Source organism: Artibeus jamaicensis, unplaced genomic scaffold (genome assembly GCF_021234435.1).
Source record: "Artibeus jamaicensis isolate MK-2021 breed Jamaican fruit bat unplaced genomic scaffold, CSHL_Jam_final scaffold_847, whole genome shotgun sequence".
NCBI lineage: Eukaryota > Metazoa > Chordata > Mammalia > Chiroptera > Phyllostomidae > Artibeus > Artibeus jamaicensis.
The window spans coordinates 27,974-48,522 of NW_026522057.1; the positions used below are offsets into that span (position 1 = coordinate 27,974).

The window sequence follows — 20,549 nt, forward strand, 5'->3', positions numbered from 1 at the left end:
GGAGGAGCATGGTGAGCACCAAGTGCTTGACAGAGATATAGAGCAGGAAAGGGAGCTGGGAGCATCCTGAGTAGGATGTTTGGCAGGTCCCCTGACATGAGGTGGTGCAGAAGGGCTCAGTGACCATGATCAGAGAGCACAGGACAATGGGAACTTGGAAATCTGGGTGGTCAGCCACGTTGACATACTCTAACCACAGCATTCCTAGGTTAGAGTAGCCAGTTGTTCAGCCATTTGACGTACTCTAACCACAGCATTCCAAGGCAGTGAGAAGGACCAGGGAGATTCCCTACTGGCTCCCAGCAATAAGAAAAACCCAGGCTGAGTCCAGGTTCACATACACAGATGCCTGACGCTTACATAGACACACTCCTGGGCAGTTACTCCTGTGTGTGCCCTTGTACACTGTAACAAGGTAAATGGAGAAACCAGGACTCCATCTCCAGAAACAGAGGAGGGGTGGAGTTGCAGACCCTTGTTTTCCCCTGGCAACTAGGGAGTTACATGCAGCTGTTTGCAGGAGATTCACTTTATAAAGGGGCAGGATGCAGAAATCAACCTCCTCCTTTGATATCCCCTCCTTCTTGGAAAAGTAGGAAGTCCTGGACCTGGACCTTAGGGGCTGTAGAAGGGGAAGGGATGAGGTGCTACCTGTTAGGAGCAGGACCCTGAACTCTCAGCTTCAACATTTAAAACTCATTACAACACAGCACAGTTCTGTTAAGGGCAGACCCCTAGCCTCCCAAACCAACTCGCTCCCCCTCCTTATCACAGGCCTCAGGCTCACCACCAGTCCTGTGGTGGGGGACGTGGGTGGGGAGGTGACCAGTGCCTGGTAAGGGTTGCCAGTGCAAGCCCTTCCAGTGGCGGCAGGAACAGCACAGGCACACCAGGAGTAGGAAACCTGGGTGCACACACTCCAAAAGATGCCTGAAGCGAAACAGGGACTACACAGCAGCTAACCCACCTACATTTATCATGCTTTCGGATGGGGAAGAGGTTCCTGGCACAACCAAAAACTGAGCTGGCAGAGGGTGACAGAAGATTTTTCTTAGCGTGTCTTAGAACAAAGTTAGTATTCCTTCTTTAGTCATACATAGCTTCTTCTTGAGTTATTTATTCTTGTGTGTATGTGGTATTGCTGTGACAAATATTTAAATAGCCTTTCTTGATTGTTAAATTAAAAATTTCTTTCTTTTCCACCAAACCCTGTGTTTAGAGTTTTGCCTCACAGGCAGCGAGCAGAAGGACCCACGCCACCAGTTGGGTAACAACACCACACTGTACCACACACACGCACCAGAGCTCAGGATCACCTCTGATCCTGATCTCTAGCACAGCAGGGTGTGCTAGAGAGCTGGAAGCATGAGGTGGACTCATCTCTGGTGCTCTCAGGTCCCCAGCCTCTACCCTCCCCTCCCACGTGGAGCCTCCCCTTTCCCTCAGAGCTCTCAGCTCTGTTTCTCACCAACAGGAGTCCTCAAACAGAATCAGTACTACCTGTGGAGCCTTGGTCAAAAGGGCCCAGAATCAGGAGCTCACTCAGGCTCCTCCCTGATGAGCATCTTGGCAGGTTCCTTCCCTTAATATTGAAGAGGGATGATGGCCTCATCCTATCCTGACTCACAGGCCTCCTGACAGTCCAAAAAGGAGACTTGGGGACACCACCCATGGACTAAACTTAGTTGTGACCACTGGACCCAGTTCCCAGCTAAGAGCTGTTGAACCATTTTCTTCAGTTGTGTAGAGAGAGGTCTGTCCGGGGCCAGGACACAGGAGAATGATGCTGGCATGGTGAACACTCTGACTAAGGTTTCCGAATCCCAGACTTAGGTGCACAGTGAGTTGTAGGTCTTAACAGGACTTTGCAAGAGTGAGCAGGGGCTCAGGGCCCAGCTTCCAGGGCTGTGGAATCAATAGGAAGAAAACGTGTCTGCAGGTGGTCCCTCCTCAGAGCAACATAGAAAGGTCCCCATTAGATAAGAGGCCTGAATTCTCTTTTGTCCCTCCCCTGGTGTCAGGTGCCCTCCCTCCATACCTGTCTCATTCCTGGATTGCAGTTCACTAATGGCCTTAGACCTTTGTTGGGGACCCCTCTATGTGGTTTCCAAGACTGCACACATGGGAGAGCAAACCCTGAAAGGAGCTAGTAAGTCTCCCTGGAAAACCAGGTAAAAATGCAGGTGGCACACACAACATGACTCTGACACCAAAGGTCCCTGTGGGTTCAGGCCTGATAAATACATTGTATCCTGTGAGGCTTATTCTGTTTTGTATAGCCCTGTAGATGCAAACCAGATGTTTAAGTTCAAGGCATAAGCAGTAAACTCCTTATCTCATGAAATACTTCCTAAAGACCCTCTGGGTGTGGTGGGCTGGCAGGGGAAAAGCAGAAAACCATATTTAAACAACAAAAATTTGAATCATTAAGTAATCAATCAATTAATTTTTTTAAAAAGACCCTCTGTCATCAGCATGACTAATAGACCCTGACCTATGACAGATCTCTGTTCCTTCTGTCTTTATCTATAGATAATACCCATTTTTTTGGCAATAGCCTTTTGACATTGATTTATGAGCTATCCATGTATGCTGTATACAATTCCCAATAAAGCCATTTGGGAGAAGGGCTAGGAGCATTCCCCACTAGAGGGAATTGCTGCCCATTTTCCCACCAGAAAAGCAAGATTGTGTCCAGCACAATGTATTCACCCCCCATGGTGGACTGGAGGATTCTGCAGGACGCAGTTCCTCCCACAGACCTTGAACCCTACTGGTACATGTACCCACCAAAGAAATGCTGCGAAGACAACCAGGGAAGGACCCCTGATTCATCATGTGGGCCTAAAATGAAGTTCACCCCCAAACTCCTTCTTTGCACCTCATACCACACCCTGCCTCAAGGCCTGATTCAGGCACCACCCTCCCCTAAAGGTGCTGTCTAGTGTCATTCTGCCACCTTCACCAGCCAAAGCACATACACCCAGGGCACCGGGTGACTCTGACACAGAGATGGAGAATGGCAGTAGTGACACAGAGTCCCATCTCGGGAGGGTAGAAAAAATACCTGTGAGTTCATATTCCATATTGCTTTACCTTGACAGTGGTTACCTGGGTGTGTGCTTTAGAAATTCATTGTTCTGAATACTTTTGCTTTAGGCAAATATTCCTTATGCTACTTTCCAAACATATATGCAAAGTTAAACACAGACACCCATCTCTGTGAACGGCCAAGCCCCAAAGCCAACCCTCTGTCACGTGGACTGGGGGAGTGCCTGGTCATAACCAGGAATCCCAGGGCAGAGCTTCCATTGTGTTCACTGTATCACCCAGACTGGAATGTAACTTCCTGCTGCATTTTAGAAAGATTGCCTATTACAAAAAAAAAAAGGAAGAGACTAGAAGCAAGTGGGTTCTCACCACATGTTTGCTGAGTGAATGGGTCAGCTCCAGGAAACAGGCACAGTAAGCATTCATAGACACACCTGGTTTCTGGCACCATCCTCAGGGTGACTGTCTAGGGGATACCAGCTCCCCTTCTACAGTACAAGCCCCCCAAGGACAGGGAGCCACAGCTGCTCCACAACCGAGCCTGGAGGGGGCAGTTCCCAGGGAAAGGCCACAGCCTGGGCTGTCTGGGGCCCTACTCTTGGCAGAGCTACTTCCCAGAACCTGGGCACAGTGGCCTCAGGTGAAGGTAGATGCCATTCTGGGAGCGCAAGACCATCTGTGGCTTCTTGATGGGTGGCCGCAAAGGGTCCAGGGCAAACTCAAAGCGGAGCAAGCAGAGGGCCGTGACCACCTTCAACTCGTTCATGGCAAACTGCTGCCCGATGCAGTTCCTGCAGTGAGCAACACAAAGAGGCATCAGGAATGGGGTTCTGAAGTGGTGAAATCCAGTGCTCTCAGTGGCCAACAGAAATCAATAACTATTTTTGCATGACTGATTGACTGATAGATTGATCAACCTGGGCTTTAGAAACAGATCATAAGGTAGGGTCCCAGACTACTGGTAAGTAGATTCCCATTGAGGATTCTGGCTTGGGGTCTCTCTTGCAATGACTCAGCCACCCCTCCCCCTGCTAGCAACATGAATATGCTAATGGCAAGAAGAAAGTCCTTGGAACTTACCCTGTGTTAGAATCAGCACAACCCAGCATGGCCCCCCCTCATCACACAGTTCCCCAAAGTGATGCCTCCCCCAAGACATCCTCCACCCCACCTCCTCAGTCCCGAGGGGCTGGACATGTGGGGCTTCTCCTTACCTGGGCCCAGCAGAGAAGGGTATGAAGGCAAAGGGGTGGCGTCCTGCCACATTCTCAGGTGAAAAGCGCAGGGGGTCAAAGACCTGAGGGGACAGGCCAGGCTTAAATACACACCAGGTACAAAGGGAGGCTGACTCCCCACAGCCTCCCTCCCCCTCTGACCTCCAACCTCAGGAATGGGATACCTCAGGGTCAGGCCACACTGCGCTGTTCCTATGGAGGGCATAGATGTGCAAAGAGACCAGGCTTCCTGTGGGCAGAGCAGGGCGAAGGTAGCCAGGTGGTCCTGGGAAGCCAGGCCCACCTCCTTACAAGGCCCGGGTCCCGTCATGTCTGCCTAACTGGACACCAGCCTCTGCCTTAGCACAGCTAGTGACAGAAGGTTCATGACAACTCTCAACACATCAAGTGCTTTTGCTTATCATCATGCCTACTTCCTATAGGTCAGCACTGGGCACAGCATCAGACACAGACATTTGTGGAATGGAACAAAAAGGGACTGAACTCACACCCACCACAAGGCGGGACACACAAGGACCATTACACGCTTTTGGCTCTCAGTGAATTGACTGTTAAAAGAAGTTATTCATAGCATTATGCTATCAATAGTGACAGCTACCTGTCATTGCATGTGGACCATGTGCCAGATATGGAGTTGAACTTTCTTTATGAAGCTCCCTCATGGAGTTGCACAGGTTAGCACTGCACACATCATAGTCTATGTGAATGATGCTTCCTGAAGTTGTTCAGGGAACAACTTGCATGGTGATACAAGACATCCCTGATAATTTACTCCAGGAAGCAACCTTGTAAGGCAGGTCTTTCCTCAGACCCATTTTATTTTTATTTTTATTTTTATTTTTTCAAATTCTTTTTTTTTTAATTTTATTTAGTTACTTTTCAAGTACATTTTTTTTATCTATTTCTCCCATCCCACCCCACCCCACCGCCCGGTCTCCCCTCTCCCTCCCATTCCCCCCCCCCAGTCCTCATCTCTGTGTCTTTCATACTTGTTCCTCAAAATCCCTCCCCCTTTTTTCCCCTTAAGTTCCCTTCCCTCTCCCCTCTGGTCGCTGCCCACTTGTTCTCTATTTCAGCGTCTTTGTTTTTATTCTGTTTGCTTGTTTGTTTTATTCTTTAGCTTCCTGTCAAAGGTGAGATCATATGGTATTTGTCCTTCAATGCCTGGCCTATTTCACTCAGCATAATGCTTTCCAGTTCCATCCATGTTGTTGCAAAAGGTAGTAGTTCCTTCTTTCTCTCTGCTGCATAAAATTCCATGGTGTATATGTACCACAATTTTTGGATCCATTCATTTACTGATGGGCACCTAGGTTGCTTCCAACTCTTGGCTATTGTAAATTGTGCTGCTATGAACATTGTGGTGCATAGGTTCTTTGAAATTGATGTTTTAGGATTCTTGGGGTATAATCCTAGCAGTGGAATTGCTGGGTCAAAAGGCAGGTCAATTTTTATTTTTCTGAGAAAATTCCATACTGTTTTCCATAATGGTTGTACCAGTCTACAATCCCACCAACAGTGAACTAAGGTCCCCTTTTCCCCACACCCTCTCCAACATTTGTTGTTTGTTGCTTTGTCTATTATAGCCATCCTGACTGGTGTAAAGTGGTATCTCATTGTGGTTTTAATTTGCATCTCTCTGATAGCTAACGATATTGAGCATCTCTTCATGTGTCTCTGGATATTCTGTATGTCCTCTTTAGAGAAGTGTCTGTTCAAGTCCTTTTCCCATTTTTTAATTGGGTTCGATGTCTTCCTAGAGTGGAGTCGTGTAAGTTCTTTGTATATTTTGGAGATTAAACCTTTGTCTGAGGTATCATTGGCAAATATGTTTTCCCATACAGTTGGTTGTCTTTTTAATTTAATACTGTTTTCTTTAGCCATGCAGAAGCTTTTTATTTTGATGAGATCCCATTTGTTTATTCTTTCCTTTATATTCCTTGCTCTAGGGCACATATCCGTAAAAATGTTGCTGCGTGGAATATCTGAGATTTTCTTGCCAATGTTCTCCTCTAGGACTTTAATGGTGTCATATTTAAGTCTTTTATCCACCTTGAATTTATTTTGGTGTATGGTGTAAGTTGGTGCTCAAGTTTCATTTTTTTGCACGTAGCTGTCCAGTTCTCCCAACACCATTTGCCTCAGACCCATTTTAAAGAAGAAAAAGAATTTAGCGGTAAAGGGGTTTACCCATGTTATAGAGCCAGGATTGGACCCAGGCCAGCACCAAGCATGAGTTCTTTGCCATGGACGCAAAGACTCAGCCAAAGGCACAGAGAGTGTCAGAGAAACATCCTCAAAGACTCCAGTTCCAGCCCCAAATGCATCCTCTCCCACCTGCAGGTAGAGAGCGGCCATCCACAAACGTGACAGGCTTGCTGAGCTGGCGGGACACCTGAGGCAAAGGCGGGTAGAGGCGGAGGCTCTCCTTGATGCACAGGGTCAAGTAGGTCATCTTGGCAAGATCATCCCTGCTGGTAACACAACCAGACTTTTCTGAAGATGGGCAGCAACCGGGTACTGCGGGAAGACAGGCTCCAGCCTCCACTTCCCCTTCACCACTATCACACACCCAAGGCTCACAGAAACACAAATGCACCAGGTGCTCAGGAGACTGCACTAGGGTGGCCACTCATGCCAGGGACTCTGACTCCACTTTTCTTCATCCTTCCCCCATCCTCACTGCTAGGAAGGAAAAGCACAGGACCCTAGACATGTGAGTGCACCCAGCCATCAGAGACAAGGTCACTCCTGTGTCTCTGAGAGCCCCAGAGAAGCCCCACAAGAGACAGTCCCTTAGTGTCTGTTAGTTTTCCCCTGTGGAGCTGGAATGAAAAGGAAAAGTGGCTAATAGTCATTGCTGAGTACAGTAATAAACACATGAGCAATGACAAGCTCAGGTAAATAGATAAATATATATACATATACATATATATATATGTATATGTATGTATATATATAATTTCTCTGTTCCCATTTGCCACTAGGAAGTTCACACCCAAATGTGAGGTCCAACTATAACTACTAGGCAACACCTTATTCTGTAGCCCCTAGGTTTTCCCCTTCAAGTCCTTTTTTTTTCCACTTGTGCTTTGTTGTTTTATTGAATCCATTAAGTTGCTTCAAGTTCTAGATAGAATGAAGTGAAAATAAAATAAATATTGGGTTGGCCAAAAAGCCCCTTTAGCCTTTTCCATAAAATAGAAGACACATTTTTTCACCAATAACTTTATTGCTTTGGCTATTTTGAGTATGTTGGCTATCTCCCACGAGGCATAATGTGGATTGTTCTCAATTAATTTCTCAATTTTATTGCTATCAACTTCAACTGGTCTACCTGACCATGGAGCATTGTCCAGTGAGAAATCTGCAGCATGAAACTTCTCAAACCACTTTTGACATGTTTGATCAGCCACAGCACCTTCTCTGTACACTGCACAATTTTTTTTGCATTTCAGTTGCATTTTTACCTTTCTTGAAATAATAAAGCATACTATGCCAAACACCATTGCATATTTTCTTCCATCTTTAATATTAAAATGACTACACAAAAAATTCACCAATTTTGATGTTTTTATACTGCATGCTCATATGACAGCTGTCACAATACAATCTAACATAATCCGTTCAAACAAATTTAAAGAAAATTAAGTGTTACTAGAGGCATCTTACAGGAAACAAATAAACAAACACACATTTTGACCAACCCAGTATTTCAGCTCCCTCCCTCCAGGCCTGTTTATGTGGTTACCCACTTTAGAATTCCTGGCTCTCTCCCTTCATTAGAGTTCACCCCTCCTTAGAAAGCCAACTTTAGCCTTACCTCTTCTGATTGGTCAGCCTGCAACATGTTGTCACTCATTCTTTAGATTTCTCTCGCATTTCAGTTATGTGACTTAATCTCTCTAAAAACTACCAAGGACAGCAATTTGGCTCCTCCTCCTCCTCTTCTTCTCACCCACACACCTGAAAGTACCTACCACCTGGCTGGACACTGTGGAAGACTGCCAACATTCATCCCGTAAAAATAAGTTACAGAGACTTCATCCTCCAAATATTAGACCCTGGATGTATGTGGATCTCCCTTAAATGCATCCAAACTTTCTCTCCCCAACTGAGCATTTTCTGCACCCCTACCAGGTACCTAGCCCAGGTTCTGATGAGAAGGGAGAAGGCAGGGAGACAGAGGTGTGAGGGCAAAGCTGTGGAAGGTTCCTAGAGAGCCTGCTGCAAAAAAAGGTCACCATCAGTGGTGTTGTGGTAACAAGTGAAATGTGAACCAAATGACAGAAAAATTCGAAGTTTCTGAGTGATGGAGTTTGGAAAACAGCTTTTCCTCCTTCACCAGTGGGTCTGGAGGCTGCACATGGCCACTTGAAGACAGGCAGATTAGCTCCTTTGGCTTTATCAAATCTGTTCATCTTCAGTTTCTACCTCTTTGACTCCCAGCATTCCCTGCTCTGTCCAGAAGGCCAGAAGGGTACTCAGGTTCTACCATCAGAGTCAACACAAGAAATCAGCCATCTGTTCATCACCTTCTCTACATTACTGACATCTAAAAAGGCTCTATTGTGAAAGAATGGCCTCAGAAGTGCATCCTCTTATACTGGAGGTAACAGGATAGTGGTTGCTGTTCTCACCTATGTCCAAGATGGTACTGTGTCATCAGGGATGACACCAGAAAACATCGGCACAGCCTTTCCCCTGAGCTGAGCAGGACAGCCTGGGCTACCCATAGCCACTCACCACTGGAAGGTGTCCCTGTCCTCGAGGATCTGACACACCTCCTCCCGGCAACGATGCTGGTGCTCCGGGTATAGGGCCATGCAGTAGAGGAACCAGGAGATGCCACTGGTGGTGGTGTCATGTCCTTCAAACATGAATGTGTCCACCTCAGCCCGGAGCTCTGCATCCATCAACTTGCTCCCACTTTCATCCTGGGTTAGGATAGGCATAATAGACAAGGCATTTGGGGTGGGGATGAAGAAGTACTCATAACAGCAATTGTAAAATGAAGGTCCAAGGGAGGTAGAGAAAGCTCTGTTTCAGATTGGAGGCTAGGACCTTCTCCCAGATTGCTATCTGATCTCCCAAACTCAGCTTGCATGCCACCTACTTTAGGACTCATGCCCGATCCTCTGGCCAAGTGACCTGTGACATTTCCCAGCATGGACTCTTGACTCTGCTCCTTTAGCACACAGAATACCACCAGACACAGGGAGACATTTTGTCAGCATCCACCTCCTGTCCTGTCCACTAGACTAAACATCTGGAGAGAAGTGCCAAGTCTTTCTCCTCTTCTGCATCTCTACCACAGGAACAAACCCAGGAAAGGGCTCTGTGAGTCAATGGACTGTGTGAGTAAATGAATGAATAAATGGGTGAATGAACAAAGTCTTTGATTCTAAAATTTAGGGCACTGAGACTCTTCAGAGTCTTAGACATCTGGAATTAGTCTAAGAACGGGCTGTCTGGCTTGTTACCAGGATTCCTGCTACTATATCTCCCCCCACAGCCACAGCCAGCCACACTCTGCACCATCCCACCTATGAGCCTTTCCTGATGTGTCATGGACAAAGAATAGGCCATATTTGCTGGAGAAAGAAGAGGAAAATCCTTAACCACCCTGCTGCTGTGCAGTGATCCCTGCCCCTGAGGGTGGCCTGAACACCCCAGTTGAACCCATTCACAGGAAGGGGTGGGAACTGTGCACTCACCCGAGCCCCCAGGAGAATGTCCAGGAAATCCAGGTGCCTCTGGTTCTGGATCTTCTCCTGTTCCTTCTTGTCTTGCAGGGCTGCCTTCCATTCCTGGATAACTTGGTCTAGGCCAGGAGTACAAGATGTCACTACCCTTGGACCCATCCTCTGCCCACAGGGGAATAGAAGTTCTACAATGGCAGTGTCCCAGACTGGCTCAAAGGAGTGACATTAGAGTCCTGACTTCCTATGGGTGGGCCAAAAGGGAAAGGCCCACCTGTGTGCTCATGGGCCACCTGGCAGGCCCGCAGGAAGCGACGACCATGTGCAGTAAGCCTGTAGATGAAGTCATTATGGTACTGGAAGGACTCGACGCGCTGCTGTATCAGCAGAGTGAGATCCTTGACTGCCTCATAGGAGTTACTGTCCCTACAAAGAGATGGAGGGGGAGGGATGCTCAGACCCTGATCCACAGCACAGCCCCTCACTGCTTCATACCAGGAATCCAGCCCCAAGTCAGCACTTTCTGCTTTCCTCTCTCTGCCATTAAGCCAGAATCTGTCTCCCTGCCTTGGGCAAGTCCCAGTCCCCCCAGCAGGGGTTCCCTAAGGCAAGACCCTGTCTCCTCACAGACCAGGGCCCAGGAATCCTGCCAAGTCTCCCCTCTGAGGTGGCCAGGGTTGGGACTAGGTGCCTCAAGTGCCCTCTGACCTGTGGCTCAGCCCGCTGTGTCCTTTGCCAAAGGTGCACTTCATGAGTGTTTCCAGCGCCATGTGGCCCACATCACCAAAAATGTCAAAGCTCTTATTCTCACAAGCCTTTTCTTCCCACTTGTCCTGGAGCCCAGAGAGGGTAAGTAATGTGGTGGGGCCATGAGGCAGCCTGTCCCAGGCACCCAGTCCCTGGCCTGCCCTCTGTCCTGCTGGACTGTGGGGTGGGGGTAGGCAGGGCTTCAGGCTCAGAGGGCAGGACCAGGAGGCAGGCCTTCCACAAGATGCACAGACACTTCTTCCCTGTCAAGGCTGCCTGTATATAAGGGAATTGATGGGCCAAGAGGTAGTGAGCTTCCCAACACAGTGTGTGTATAAGTCAGGCCTGCAGTAATGTGACAGACGAGTGCTCTACAAGGGCAAGGAAACCCTGTATAACCTCTGCAGATTATCTGGGCCTGAGATGTGGAGCCTGACCCTTACCCCTGACATCCCTTTTAAAGGAAGAGTTGCCGATGGCACTGTCTCAGGTAGTTGTTGTAGATAGTGAGGAGACACTTTTTAGACATGAATGGCCTTCTTTGTATTTCCAAACAGGCATCCCCCAAATCTGCTCCAGTAGGAGCCCCATTGGGTCCCTCAGAGGCCCGTTGGTCTGTGGAGAATGCCTGGGTCTCCTGGAGCAGAAAAGGGCCAGGGATGCCTGGCCACTTGGACTCCAAACCTAGTCAGCTCCCATCAGGCATGTGGTGTCAGGGGGCTTGCACTGCTACAAGAAGGAAGGACCTCAGGGCCTCAGTGATTCCCCTCACTGTCCTCCCCCAGGGAAAGCTGTGCTCAAAGTGGCTGGCTGGCAGCCACCACCTCCAAGATCTTGGGACACGGAGCTCACGAGCATGGCGTTCGTGGATTCAGCAAACACTGTCAGGTAGGGCTTCAGCACGTCATAATGGAAACCAGGTGTGAGCAGTTTGCGGTGCTGGAACCACTTGGGCCCCTGGAGGACCAACAGGCCTTTCCCTGGGAAAGGGATGGGAGAGGGAGGACTAGTCAGTGCACACAGCTCTGCTCCATCTCTGGCAGTCCAAGGCTAAGCAGACCTGTCTCACCCAACCTTACCCTGGTCCTCCCCCACCCAACCTCACACCCCAAACCAGCTCTACCTCCCAGCCACACAGGCTCTGGTGATACCAGCCTTGGCTCCATGACCCAAGGGCTTTCCTCAAGCCCTTGCCTTGGACAGCACCACCTGCAATATCTCCAAGGATCAACTCTAGAACCAATTTCTCCAAGAAACTGTTCCCCACACTCATACATTTCCCACACCATTGCCCTACCTGTCCTAGGTGGGAGATACACCCAGAAGGATCAGGTACCTGGGCCCTCACTTCCCTGGATAACTGACTGAGTGGGAACAGGGCAGAAAAGAATCTTATCACCCAGAACCAGGGGCACAGAGGGTGACCACTCACCAATCCAAGGGAGCAAAAAGTCATAAACATCTGAGGCCTTAGGGTCTGTAGGAGACAGAGAAGACTGGACTGGGGGATTTCCAAAAATGACTAATTGATAAAGAGGATGTGAATCTCAGTTGCCCAGATGTAGGTTGCAGGCCAAGACTTCTCCCCACATAGCAGCATGATCCCTTTGCTCTCAATATGTCCCGCCCTCTCCTAAGAATGCTCACCCCCTCGACTGTACACGGCTTTGGCATATTCAGGCTCATAGATGTTCAGGAAGCCAAGGAACTGTCCATACCAGAGTGGGTGGGCATAGGGAAACTCGTGGGCCCAGGACACTATCTTGTCCAGGCTCCCCATCTGCTGGATCTGTAATGGTGACAGAAGGGCTGGTCAGTCAGGAACCCAGCATTACCAGCCACAATGAGTCCCTCAGCCTGCACAGGAAGGCCCAGGGAGTATCCATCCCTCTTCCTTTTCCAACCTGTCACCCAGTTCTATCCCTGGCTGGTTCCATTTCCTCTTCAGCCACAGAGCCACTGCTTTCTGTCCAGCCACTCTCTTATTGCACTTGGGTTGGCTCAGCAACCCCAATATGTCCATCTTATGGCCACTGGTGCCTGCCACTAACACTCTATCTACACTGCCGCCAGAGATTTGTTTTCAGCATTAAAACTTTTCATTAGGAAGATAATCCAAGGTTGTTGTTCTAAAGGGAAACCACCATGATTGCATCCTGTTGAGTCATTTGATACATTTTTATTGAGGACCTACTACCTGCAAGGCATTGTCTAGGTGTCTCAAGAGACTGAGACAGACATGGCCCTGCCCTTTCATTCTGTAGGGAAGACTGACAAGACGTGTAAATAGTTAAGTAAAATCATGGGGATGATAGTAACTTCTAAGAAGGAAATAAGCACTGTACTATGAGAGACTAACAGGGGAACCTTCTTAGATTACAGTGATTCACATGGCTTCTTCTTGCAGATGACATTTAAGGTGAAACCTGAAGTATGATCAGAGGCTGGCCATGTGAAGAGAAAGAGAAGGAAGTTCCAAGTTGAGGCAACAGCAAGTATAGAGGCTCTGGGGTGGGAAAAAGTGTGGATCTTCCAGCAGCTGCCTCACAGTGACACAGTGGCCTGAGTTGAGGTGGGAGAGATCATTCCAAGGATGGTGTGTGCCTTCTGGGAGTTTTTCTAACCATACCTATGCACCCAGAGGTGTTCATGTAAATATATAGTATAATATAAATGCCTTCCCAGACCTGCCTTATGATAAATTAACATGTTTTGTCTTAATTTTGAAACTAGTGCATTTAACTGTCAATTTTTTTATATAATTACATACCATTCCACTATATCAATATACTATTGTGTATTTATCCATTTTTCTGTATTCTGACAGGGTTTTTCAGACCCTTCAGTGACCTACCCATGGGTCTCAGAATGAAGTCTGAGCTTCATCATTTGGGAGGAAGAACACCTAATGCTTATTAAGTGCTTGTGCCAGGCCTTCTTCTCAGCACCATACATCTTGGCCTCATCCAATGGTTACAATAATTCTATGAAGCCCCATTTGAGGGAAGAGAAGCCCAAAGTACAGAGATCTGAGACTTCTGGCCAAGGATCACATACTTGTAAGGGAAGTGGGATGGAGACCAGGAACGTTTACTCCATGGCCAGCAATCATCAGAGTTTGACAACCTGGTTTGAATACAACCAGGTTGTACTCAAATTCTTTCATTTAATCCTCAGAAAATCGTACCTCTGTTGTCTAGATGCATTAATTTGGGCAAGTTCTTTAGGCTCTCTGAATCTTACCCTCCTCATCTGGAAAGTGGGGGTGATGATACTTAGCTGATAGGATTTCTTCAGCACTAGAGAAGTCATGAAGGGATAAAATATGCATGAAAGGACCTTGAGTGAGATTCTGCACAAGCCAAGCCCTCAACAAGTAGTTACCTCCCCTTCAAGCCCACCTCTCCCCAAATTCTTCCTCCAAGCTTTCTCCCAGCATCTCCCAAAACCTCCTACTCCCAAATGCACCCAGCTGCACTGAAGAATGTGCTCTGAACCTGCCCTAAGTTAATTCCACCTATGGGTAAAGGACTAACCAAAACTTGTCCCCTGTCACATGGATGCTGACCTTAGTTTACACTCTCTAACTTTGTTTTATTGGACACTTGATACCTGTAGGATGTCAACTGTGTTGCGAGGCAACATGGCTATAACAAAAATGAACTTTGTTTGGTAAATAAGATCCAGACTAGGAAGAACCATGAGTGAGCAATAGACACTTGATAGAAACACAGGCTTTAGATTTTCCTGAGAGTAAGTGCATGGCTCTTGCAGGAACCCTGGGATAGTCAGTGAGTGTTTGCAGGGCTTGCGGATTCTAAGACAAGGTGGACATACATCCCCCTAACGTGAGTCTCATTTCCCTGCCCCTGGCCAGCCCCTTAGGAGCAGGTGGATGGCTGATGGCTGATGTGGATGTTGTGAGGAATGCCTGAAGTGCCCTTGCTGGCAAGATGCCCATATCCTCAGAGATGTCTGATGCTAACTGGGTCTAGGGCAGCCTTGCGTGTCTGAATGTCTAAAACTAAGATGGTCTCCTAGGGTGTGGCATCGTGTCTGTGTCTTTGCTGATACCATTCCTTGCTCCACATATACCCTCTAGCTGAGTACTGCCTGTTCCTTGACATCCAGCTTGAATGCCCTGCTCCAGGAACCTCTGTATCCTCGACTGAGTGAAATCTGCCTCCTCTGGGCATCTCCAGCACTGTTACTACCTTACCCATGCTCTGCTTGCTGTTATAATTCCTTGCTTGCATGACCAAAAATATTTTAAATGTTCATATTGGTATTCATTGAGTGTTTAAAGTTGTCAGACACTGAACTAATCCTGATATACACATTCTTTCATTAAATCCTCAGAAAGTCCTACAAGACAGACACTATCATAATTCTCACTTCATAGATGAGGCAGGGAAGCTCTGACACATGGTTAGTTAGCAATAAAAGTGCGATTCACACCCAGGACCCCTGACTCCCCTCTGGGTTGTGAGTTTCAAGGGCACAGATCACATCTGTGGCATGTCTGGGTCACTGTGGAGATCGGCACAGAGCCTCAGAAACACCACATACTTGATAAAGTGCGTGGGGAACAAATACACTGAATAGAGGAACTGAAAAAGAGGAAGACGAGAAAGGAGTGGAGACAGCACTCCACATTAGGCAGATGTCCACAAAGCATCTGCCTAATGTGGACACTGGTCTGGGATTAGTCAGTCTCATGAGAAACCAGGTCGAAGTCTTGCTCAAATGGCATTGCAGACGTTTATTTGTTTTTCCCAGCTGACTCTACATGCCTGCTCTGGCTAATCCACATTTGCTGCTTATTTCTACATTCTCTGTTTTTTTTAAATATTAGATTTATTTACGTTGTAGAGATGAAAAAAGGGAGAGAAAGAGAAAAAAAGACACACTGATGTGAGGGAGAAACATCAGTTTGTTCCCTATCATATGCATCATATGCAAACGGCCCCCAACCCAGGCAGGGCCCCTGCCTGGGAATGGGAACAGTCCCCTTTTGCTTTGTAAAAGACACCCAACCAACTCAGCCTCACCAGTCGGGGCTGCATTCTATCTCTTGAAATAGGAAATGGAAGGGAACAGATATGCATTCAGTATCTCCTATATATCTGGTAATATGTAACTAAATTGACAGACTGCCTCATGCAGAATGGATAATTGCTCCCATTTTACAGATGAGAAAACTGAGGTTCAGATGAGAATTGATTTGCTTATTGCTTGTAGGTTAGTATTACTCTCTCGGGTGAATGCCCCCAGGTTCCCTACTGCCAGTGAAGTTTGTCAGGGCTGCTGTGTTCGGGTGCATGAATTGTGCGCTGCAAAATCCTAGGATATGCAAATCATGTTGAGGTCTGTGCAAGTGCTGGCCCTGCTTTTTCTTCAATAAAGTTCCCTTGCATGATCCTTACCCATGCAACAAATCCACTTGTGCCAGGAAACAACCTTGAAGGACACTGAGCATCTGATAATGCCTTACCCAAGCCATTTTCCCCAAGGGCCCTGGACATGTGACATGGCTACTTTTGTCTCCAGCCACCCATCTTTTTGCCTTCTCTGGGGCTCTTCTCCTCCCAGACCCTCTGGACAGTCACGTGAAACCTCCCCATTGATCTTCTCACTCATTGCCTTGGAATTCCATCCTGAGTTTAACCCAGGGGGCTGAGGTAAGGTCATTGTTAAGTGTCTTACTGCCCTGGGGCACACACTTAAAAAGTTTATCTTATTTTTAGAAATGCCCCCTTCATCCTGAGTGTCTCATTTTTCCACCTGACCTCCTGGGGTTTCTTTCCCAACTTAATATCTAATCACCATGACAGCTGGTCTCCTCTCCATCCCTCCCCAGTCAATGAAGATCTATTGGACAGGGGCGGAGACAAGCTTAAGTCACAGAAAAGCCAGACTCACAGGATCTCAAGGGTGGAAGGAGCCCTGGACTGACCTGCTTCATCTCAGCCCACTCCCTTCCTCCTCAGTCATGAGACTGCCCCTCTGTGTCATCCCCACGCAGGACAGGAGGCCCTGACCTCATGCTGACCATGTCCACAGCTTGATCCAGCCCTTGCCTCCCTAACCCCAGCTTTCTCCTACATGCTCTTGATTGCCCCAGGAATCTAGTTGAAGTGAGGGGAGCCCTCAGCACCTGACCTCGCTACTGAAACTGCAGCCCCATTCAATGCCCTGGGGTGTCCTCTGTCTGGGGGTTCACTTGGCTGCCTGGCCAGCTCTTCTAAGACACACAGCTGGTCACCCACCCTTTGGTCTGCCCACAGGCAGCCTGATCCCTCTGCATATCTGTGCCCTCGTAGAAAAGTGCAGTGTGGTCCAACCACACAGTACCCCACCCCTGGCCTCACAGGTCTAATGGGATGCTGTGGGGACCAATCTCCCCCTTGAACGGGCAGGTTTTGAAGTAAGACCTGTGTCCTCAGTTCTTTGATTGCCAGTGCCTTTGCCCTGAAAACATGGCCAGATGCCACTTTCATGCCCTTCTTTGCTGGGCTGAGGTCAGGATGTCTCCATGGAGTTTCAAGGGATGGTCTTTCCTGGGCAGGCAACTGGCATTCCCTCTCCCAACCCCAACACACAAGTCAGATTTGTGGGTCCATTCTAGGGGTCTAAACCTCAGGCCAATAATTTAACTGAGATCTCATTATGTGCAAAGTCCTCCCAGGCCCCCTGAGTGCAATGGGCAAAACCCTAGAGGAATAGGGCAGGACATAAACCAGCCTCCAGGAAACACATTTTGAGAATTAAGAAGCATGACAGTTAAATGCTTCTGAACATCTAGGCTACACCTAAGACCAAGAAGAGAAAAGTTAATTTTCATGGACACTTCCTCCCTGCCCCAGGACCTTCCATCTACCTCAAGGCATTCTCCTCCTTTCCTACTGCCATTACCACTTGGACTAGGAATCGCTTTGTTTTATCCTCACCCAAGGATAGGTTTGCTGATGCTTAGAGAGAGAGGAACATTGATGTGAGAGAAAAATCATCAGTTTTCTGCCTCCAATACATGCCCTGACTGGAGATTGAACTTGCAACCTAGGTATGTGCCCTAAAGAAGAATCCAACCTGCAACACTTTTCAGTGTGCGGTCCAATGCTTCGCCCAATTGAGCCAGGGCTGCAGTCACTTTTTATGGCCTGATTTTATCCTGAATGAAAAGGCAGGAGTTCTGAGTCTACCCTCAAGTCAATTCCTGAGCTGCAACATGAACACAGACAAATTCCTTGCCCTCTCTGAGACTCAGTTTTCACATATACAAATTAGGGAAAATAATCACTCCTCTCTCCTTCTTATTTCTAAAGCTGCATCATGGATCCAACCAGAGAAGAGGTGCTAAGTTCAACGGGACTGCAGACTTGTTGAGCCGGCCACAGATCCCCAGGTAACTTCAGAAGTGTCAGAGATCATCAACCCCTCCATGCCCTTCCTGGGTGCCAAGACCCTTCACATACTTGTGCTGGAGGCAATAGCCAGAGCTAAGCCATGTTCCAGACCTGCCACATACTCTCAAGGTGGCTTATAGTGGGTGGAAGGAGAGTGGGAAGGTGGAATTTGGGGGTGAAAAAGAGCAAACTCTGATGTGAGGGTAGGGGAGCAAGGTGCCCATCCTAGAAAACCCAGCTTCACTGGAGGCAAGAGAAAGTGGAGGGGTTGTGAGAGAATAGAGATTAAAGGTCTCCCAAATGCCTCTTATGGCAGCATTAGGGCCCTACCTCAACCTTTCCATCACCTCCTTTTGTACTTAGCAAAGACTATCCCAAACACCTCCTGGTTCCTCCACTTGTCTTCTCCATCACTCTCTCTCCTCTACCAATAGCCCTCCCTACTCTCCACCATCCAATGTTTGTTCATGCAATGATGCCTACTCTGTGCCAGGCTTTGTGCTAAACCCTGAGGGTACAGGAGTGAATCAGACCAGATCTCTATGTCAATATTGGGAAAGATGAACAAATAAACAGAAAACGACACCCCAGTGAGACAAGTGCTGATGCAGACAAGAACAAGAGGCTCATCCAAACTCCTGGTTAGTCACTTAACCCAATCTGGGGCAGGGAAGGCTCTGGTCTCAGCTTTCCCCTTTACACAGTAAGCTTCTTCAGAGCAGAGCCTGGGTCTGATTCACCTTTCTCATGCATTCTTTCCTTTCCTGGGTGTCTCCAAAGTTACCTGGACTTCCTGAGGGAGGAGATTATGTGGGGGCAAGAACAAGCCTGGGCAATCCTCATCTGAAAATCAAGTTCATTTCCAGCATCAATCATGGAAGAGAAGCAATTCCCCACACTCTGAATCAGGGAAGGTACTCAGGAGGTAGAAGAAGTAATTATGCCTCTCTCTGAGCCTTAATCTCTGGCATCCACACCTGGGCTCCCAAACCTGGCAGAGGAGCAATACCCCCATGGAAGTTTGTTAATTCAGGCTTCTACTGGCAATATGCTAAGTAGTACTCCAGGTACTTTAGGACAAGGAATCTACTCTCCTGGTTGGTTCCAGTGCACGAATTCCTTTCCCTGTGTGCAGAAACCTCTGGTCTAGATCCCCACGAAGGTAGGGAGCTAAGAGGTGTTCCTGACAATGGGTGTTAAGGTGGCCTTTCCACCCTGAAGTGACTGGGCAGAGCAAGTGAGATTATGAACCCAAGAAGATGTCACAATTCCTGAGTGAGCCCTTAGCCATGGCCAGGAGAACCCCACCTTTAATAACACTAACAGCTTAGATGTCCTGCGTGTTCTTTGGGTGACAGTACTCATCTCTGCCTTCACTTCATAATTCTCTACCATAAAATTGAAATCTATACATTGCACAGAACAAAGAGAATGTTGATTACGCTTTAAACAAGATTGCCTAATTTTATCAGACTGTCCAGGATTTTTGCCCCGATGTTATCACCAAGCACTTAGCAGGACTTTTGTTTCAACCTTGGATCTCAAAATGATGGAAAGGAGTCTGTGGCCTTCTTGGGCTCCAACTTTAAATTGCCCCCTGCAAGGACAGCAAAGAAGGTGGATTGAGGAGGAAGACTGGGTGGCAAAGTTGAATGGAAACCATGGCTCCCAGGATATCATTTCCCTGCCCTAGTAAGGGTCTCATGCCTTGGCCCCCAGGAGACTGGGATGAGTTCTCTGAAGAAAAAGAGGCCATTTCCTTTTTCTACCCCTCCCTCTTCATATCACTGTCCACATACCTCGAGGGCATGCCCAAAGAGCCAGTGAGTGGGGGGCCCTGGGAAGCTGTCCAGAGCCCTGGTGAGAAACTGCCTCCGCATCAGCAGATGAATGAGCTTGAGGAAGCCTAAGACCAAGATCAGTCCAGAAGCCCACAGGCACAGGCGACAGAAACTCAGGTAGAGTAATACAGGCCCCATAGCTGGAATTGCAGCCACCCAGGCTCCTCCTGCTCCTTTCTGGTTCACTTATACTCTACATGCTGGCACCTTGCCTGATCCTGCCCCCAGCCAAACCAGCAGCAACATTCTAGAGGGTGGAGCTTCATAAGGAAGAGAAATCAGCCCCTGAAGTCACAGACAACAGCACAAACAGCCTGGCTGATTAATCTCAAAACAGCTGGAGAGAAACCACGTAGCAGGCTTCAGAGAAATCCCACAAGGAATATCATGCCTTAGTTCCTTGGTAAAATCGCTGGCATAACAACTGCCTTTTCATATAAGCACCTTGTTGTTTCAGGAGGCTTCTACACAATGAAGCCTCATTTAACCCAAATGAAGCAGTCATACATACTCACCCTATACCATGTTCTGGGTAATGAACCTGAGGCTCAAAGGAAACTTTCTACT

The 20,549-nt window shown here is 47.8% G+C and overlaps 1 protein-coding gene across 2 annotated transcripts; it reads right to left on the minus strand.

The window, feature by feature from the left end:
* Positions 1 to 3,381: 3,381 nt before the first annotated feature.
* Positions 3,382 to 20,151, minus strand: LOC119037793 (cytochrome P450 4B1-like). 2 transcript variants are annotated; one of them, XM_053660724.1, is made up of 12 exons: positions 19,941 to 20,151; positions 12,383 to 12,524; positions 12,168 to 12,212; positions 11,588 to 11,715; positions 10,697 to 10,821; positions 10,263 to 10,321; positions 10,004 to 10,110; positions 9,033 to 9,223; positions 6,624 to 6,757; positions 4,451 to 4,515; positions 4,266 to 4,348; positions 3,382 to 3,842 (listed from the first exon to the last, which is right to left on the minus strand). In XM_053660724.1, exons 1-12 carry the CDS (start codon positions 20,118 to 20,120, stop codon positions 3,659 to 3,661), a joined length of 1,443 nt encoding a protein of 480 aa, XP_053516699.1. In that variant the 5' UTR covers positions 20,121 to 20,151; the 3' UTR covers positions 3,382 to 3,658. The 2 variants fall into 2 exon arrangements, with proteins under 2 accessions (XP_053516699.1, XP_053516698.1); XM_053660723.1 differs by having other exon boundaries at positions 10,263 to 10,414.
* Between the last annotated feature and the right edge of the window lie 398 nt (positions 20,152 to 20,549).

What these genes read in the sequence shown, in the direction of transcription:
- LOC119037793 (XM_053660723.1), bottom strand. Translation starts at nt 20,120, where the DNA reads ATGGGGCCTGTATTACTCTACCTGAGTTTCTGTCGCCTGTGCCTGTGG. An exon ending in AGCCGTGTACAGTCGAGGGG is followed by an intron (nt 12,213 to 12,382) that starts GTGAGCATTCTT and finishes TGTCTCCTACAG; the next exon opens with ACCCTAAGGCCTCAGATGTT. An exon ending in CCCTTCTCTGCTGGGCCCAG is followed by an intron (nt 3,843 to 4,265) that starts GTAAGGAGAAGC and finishes TGCTCACTGCAG; the next exon opens with GAACTGCATCGGGCAGCAGT.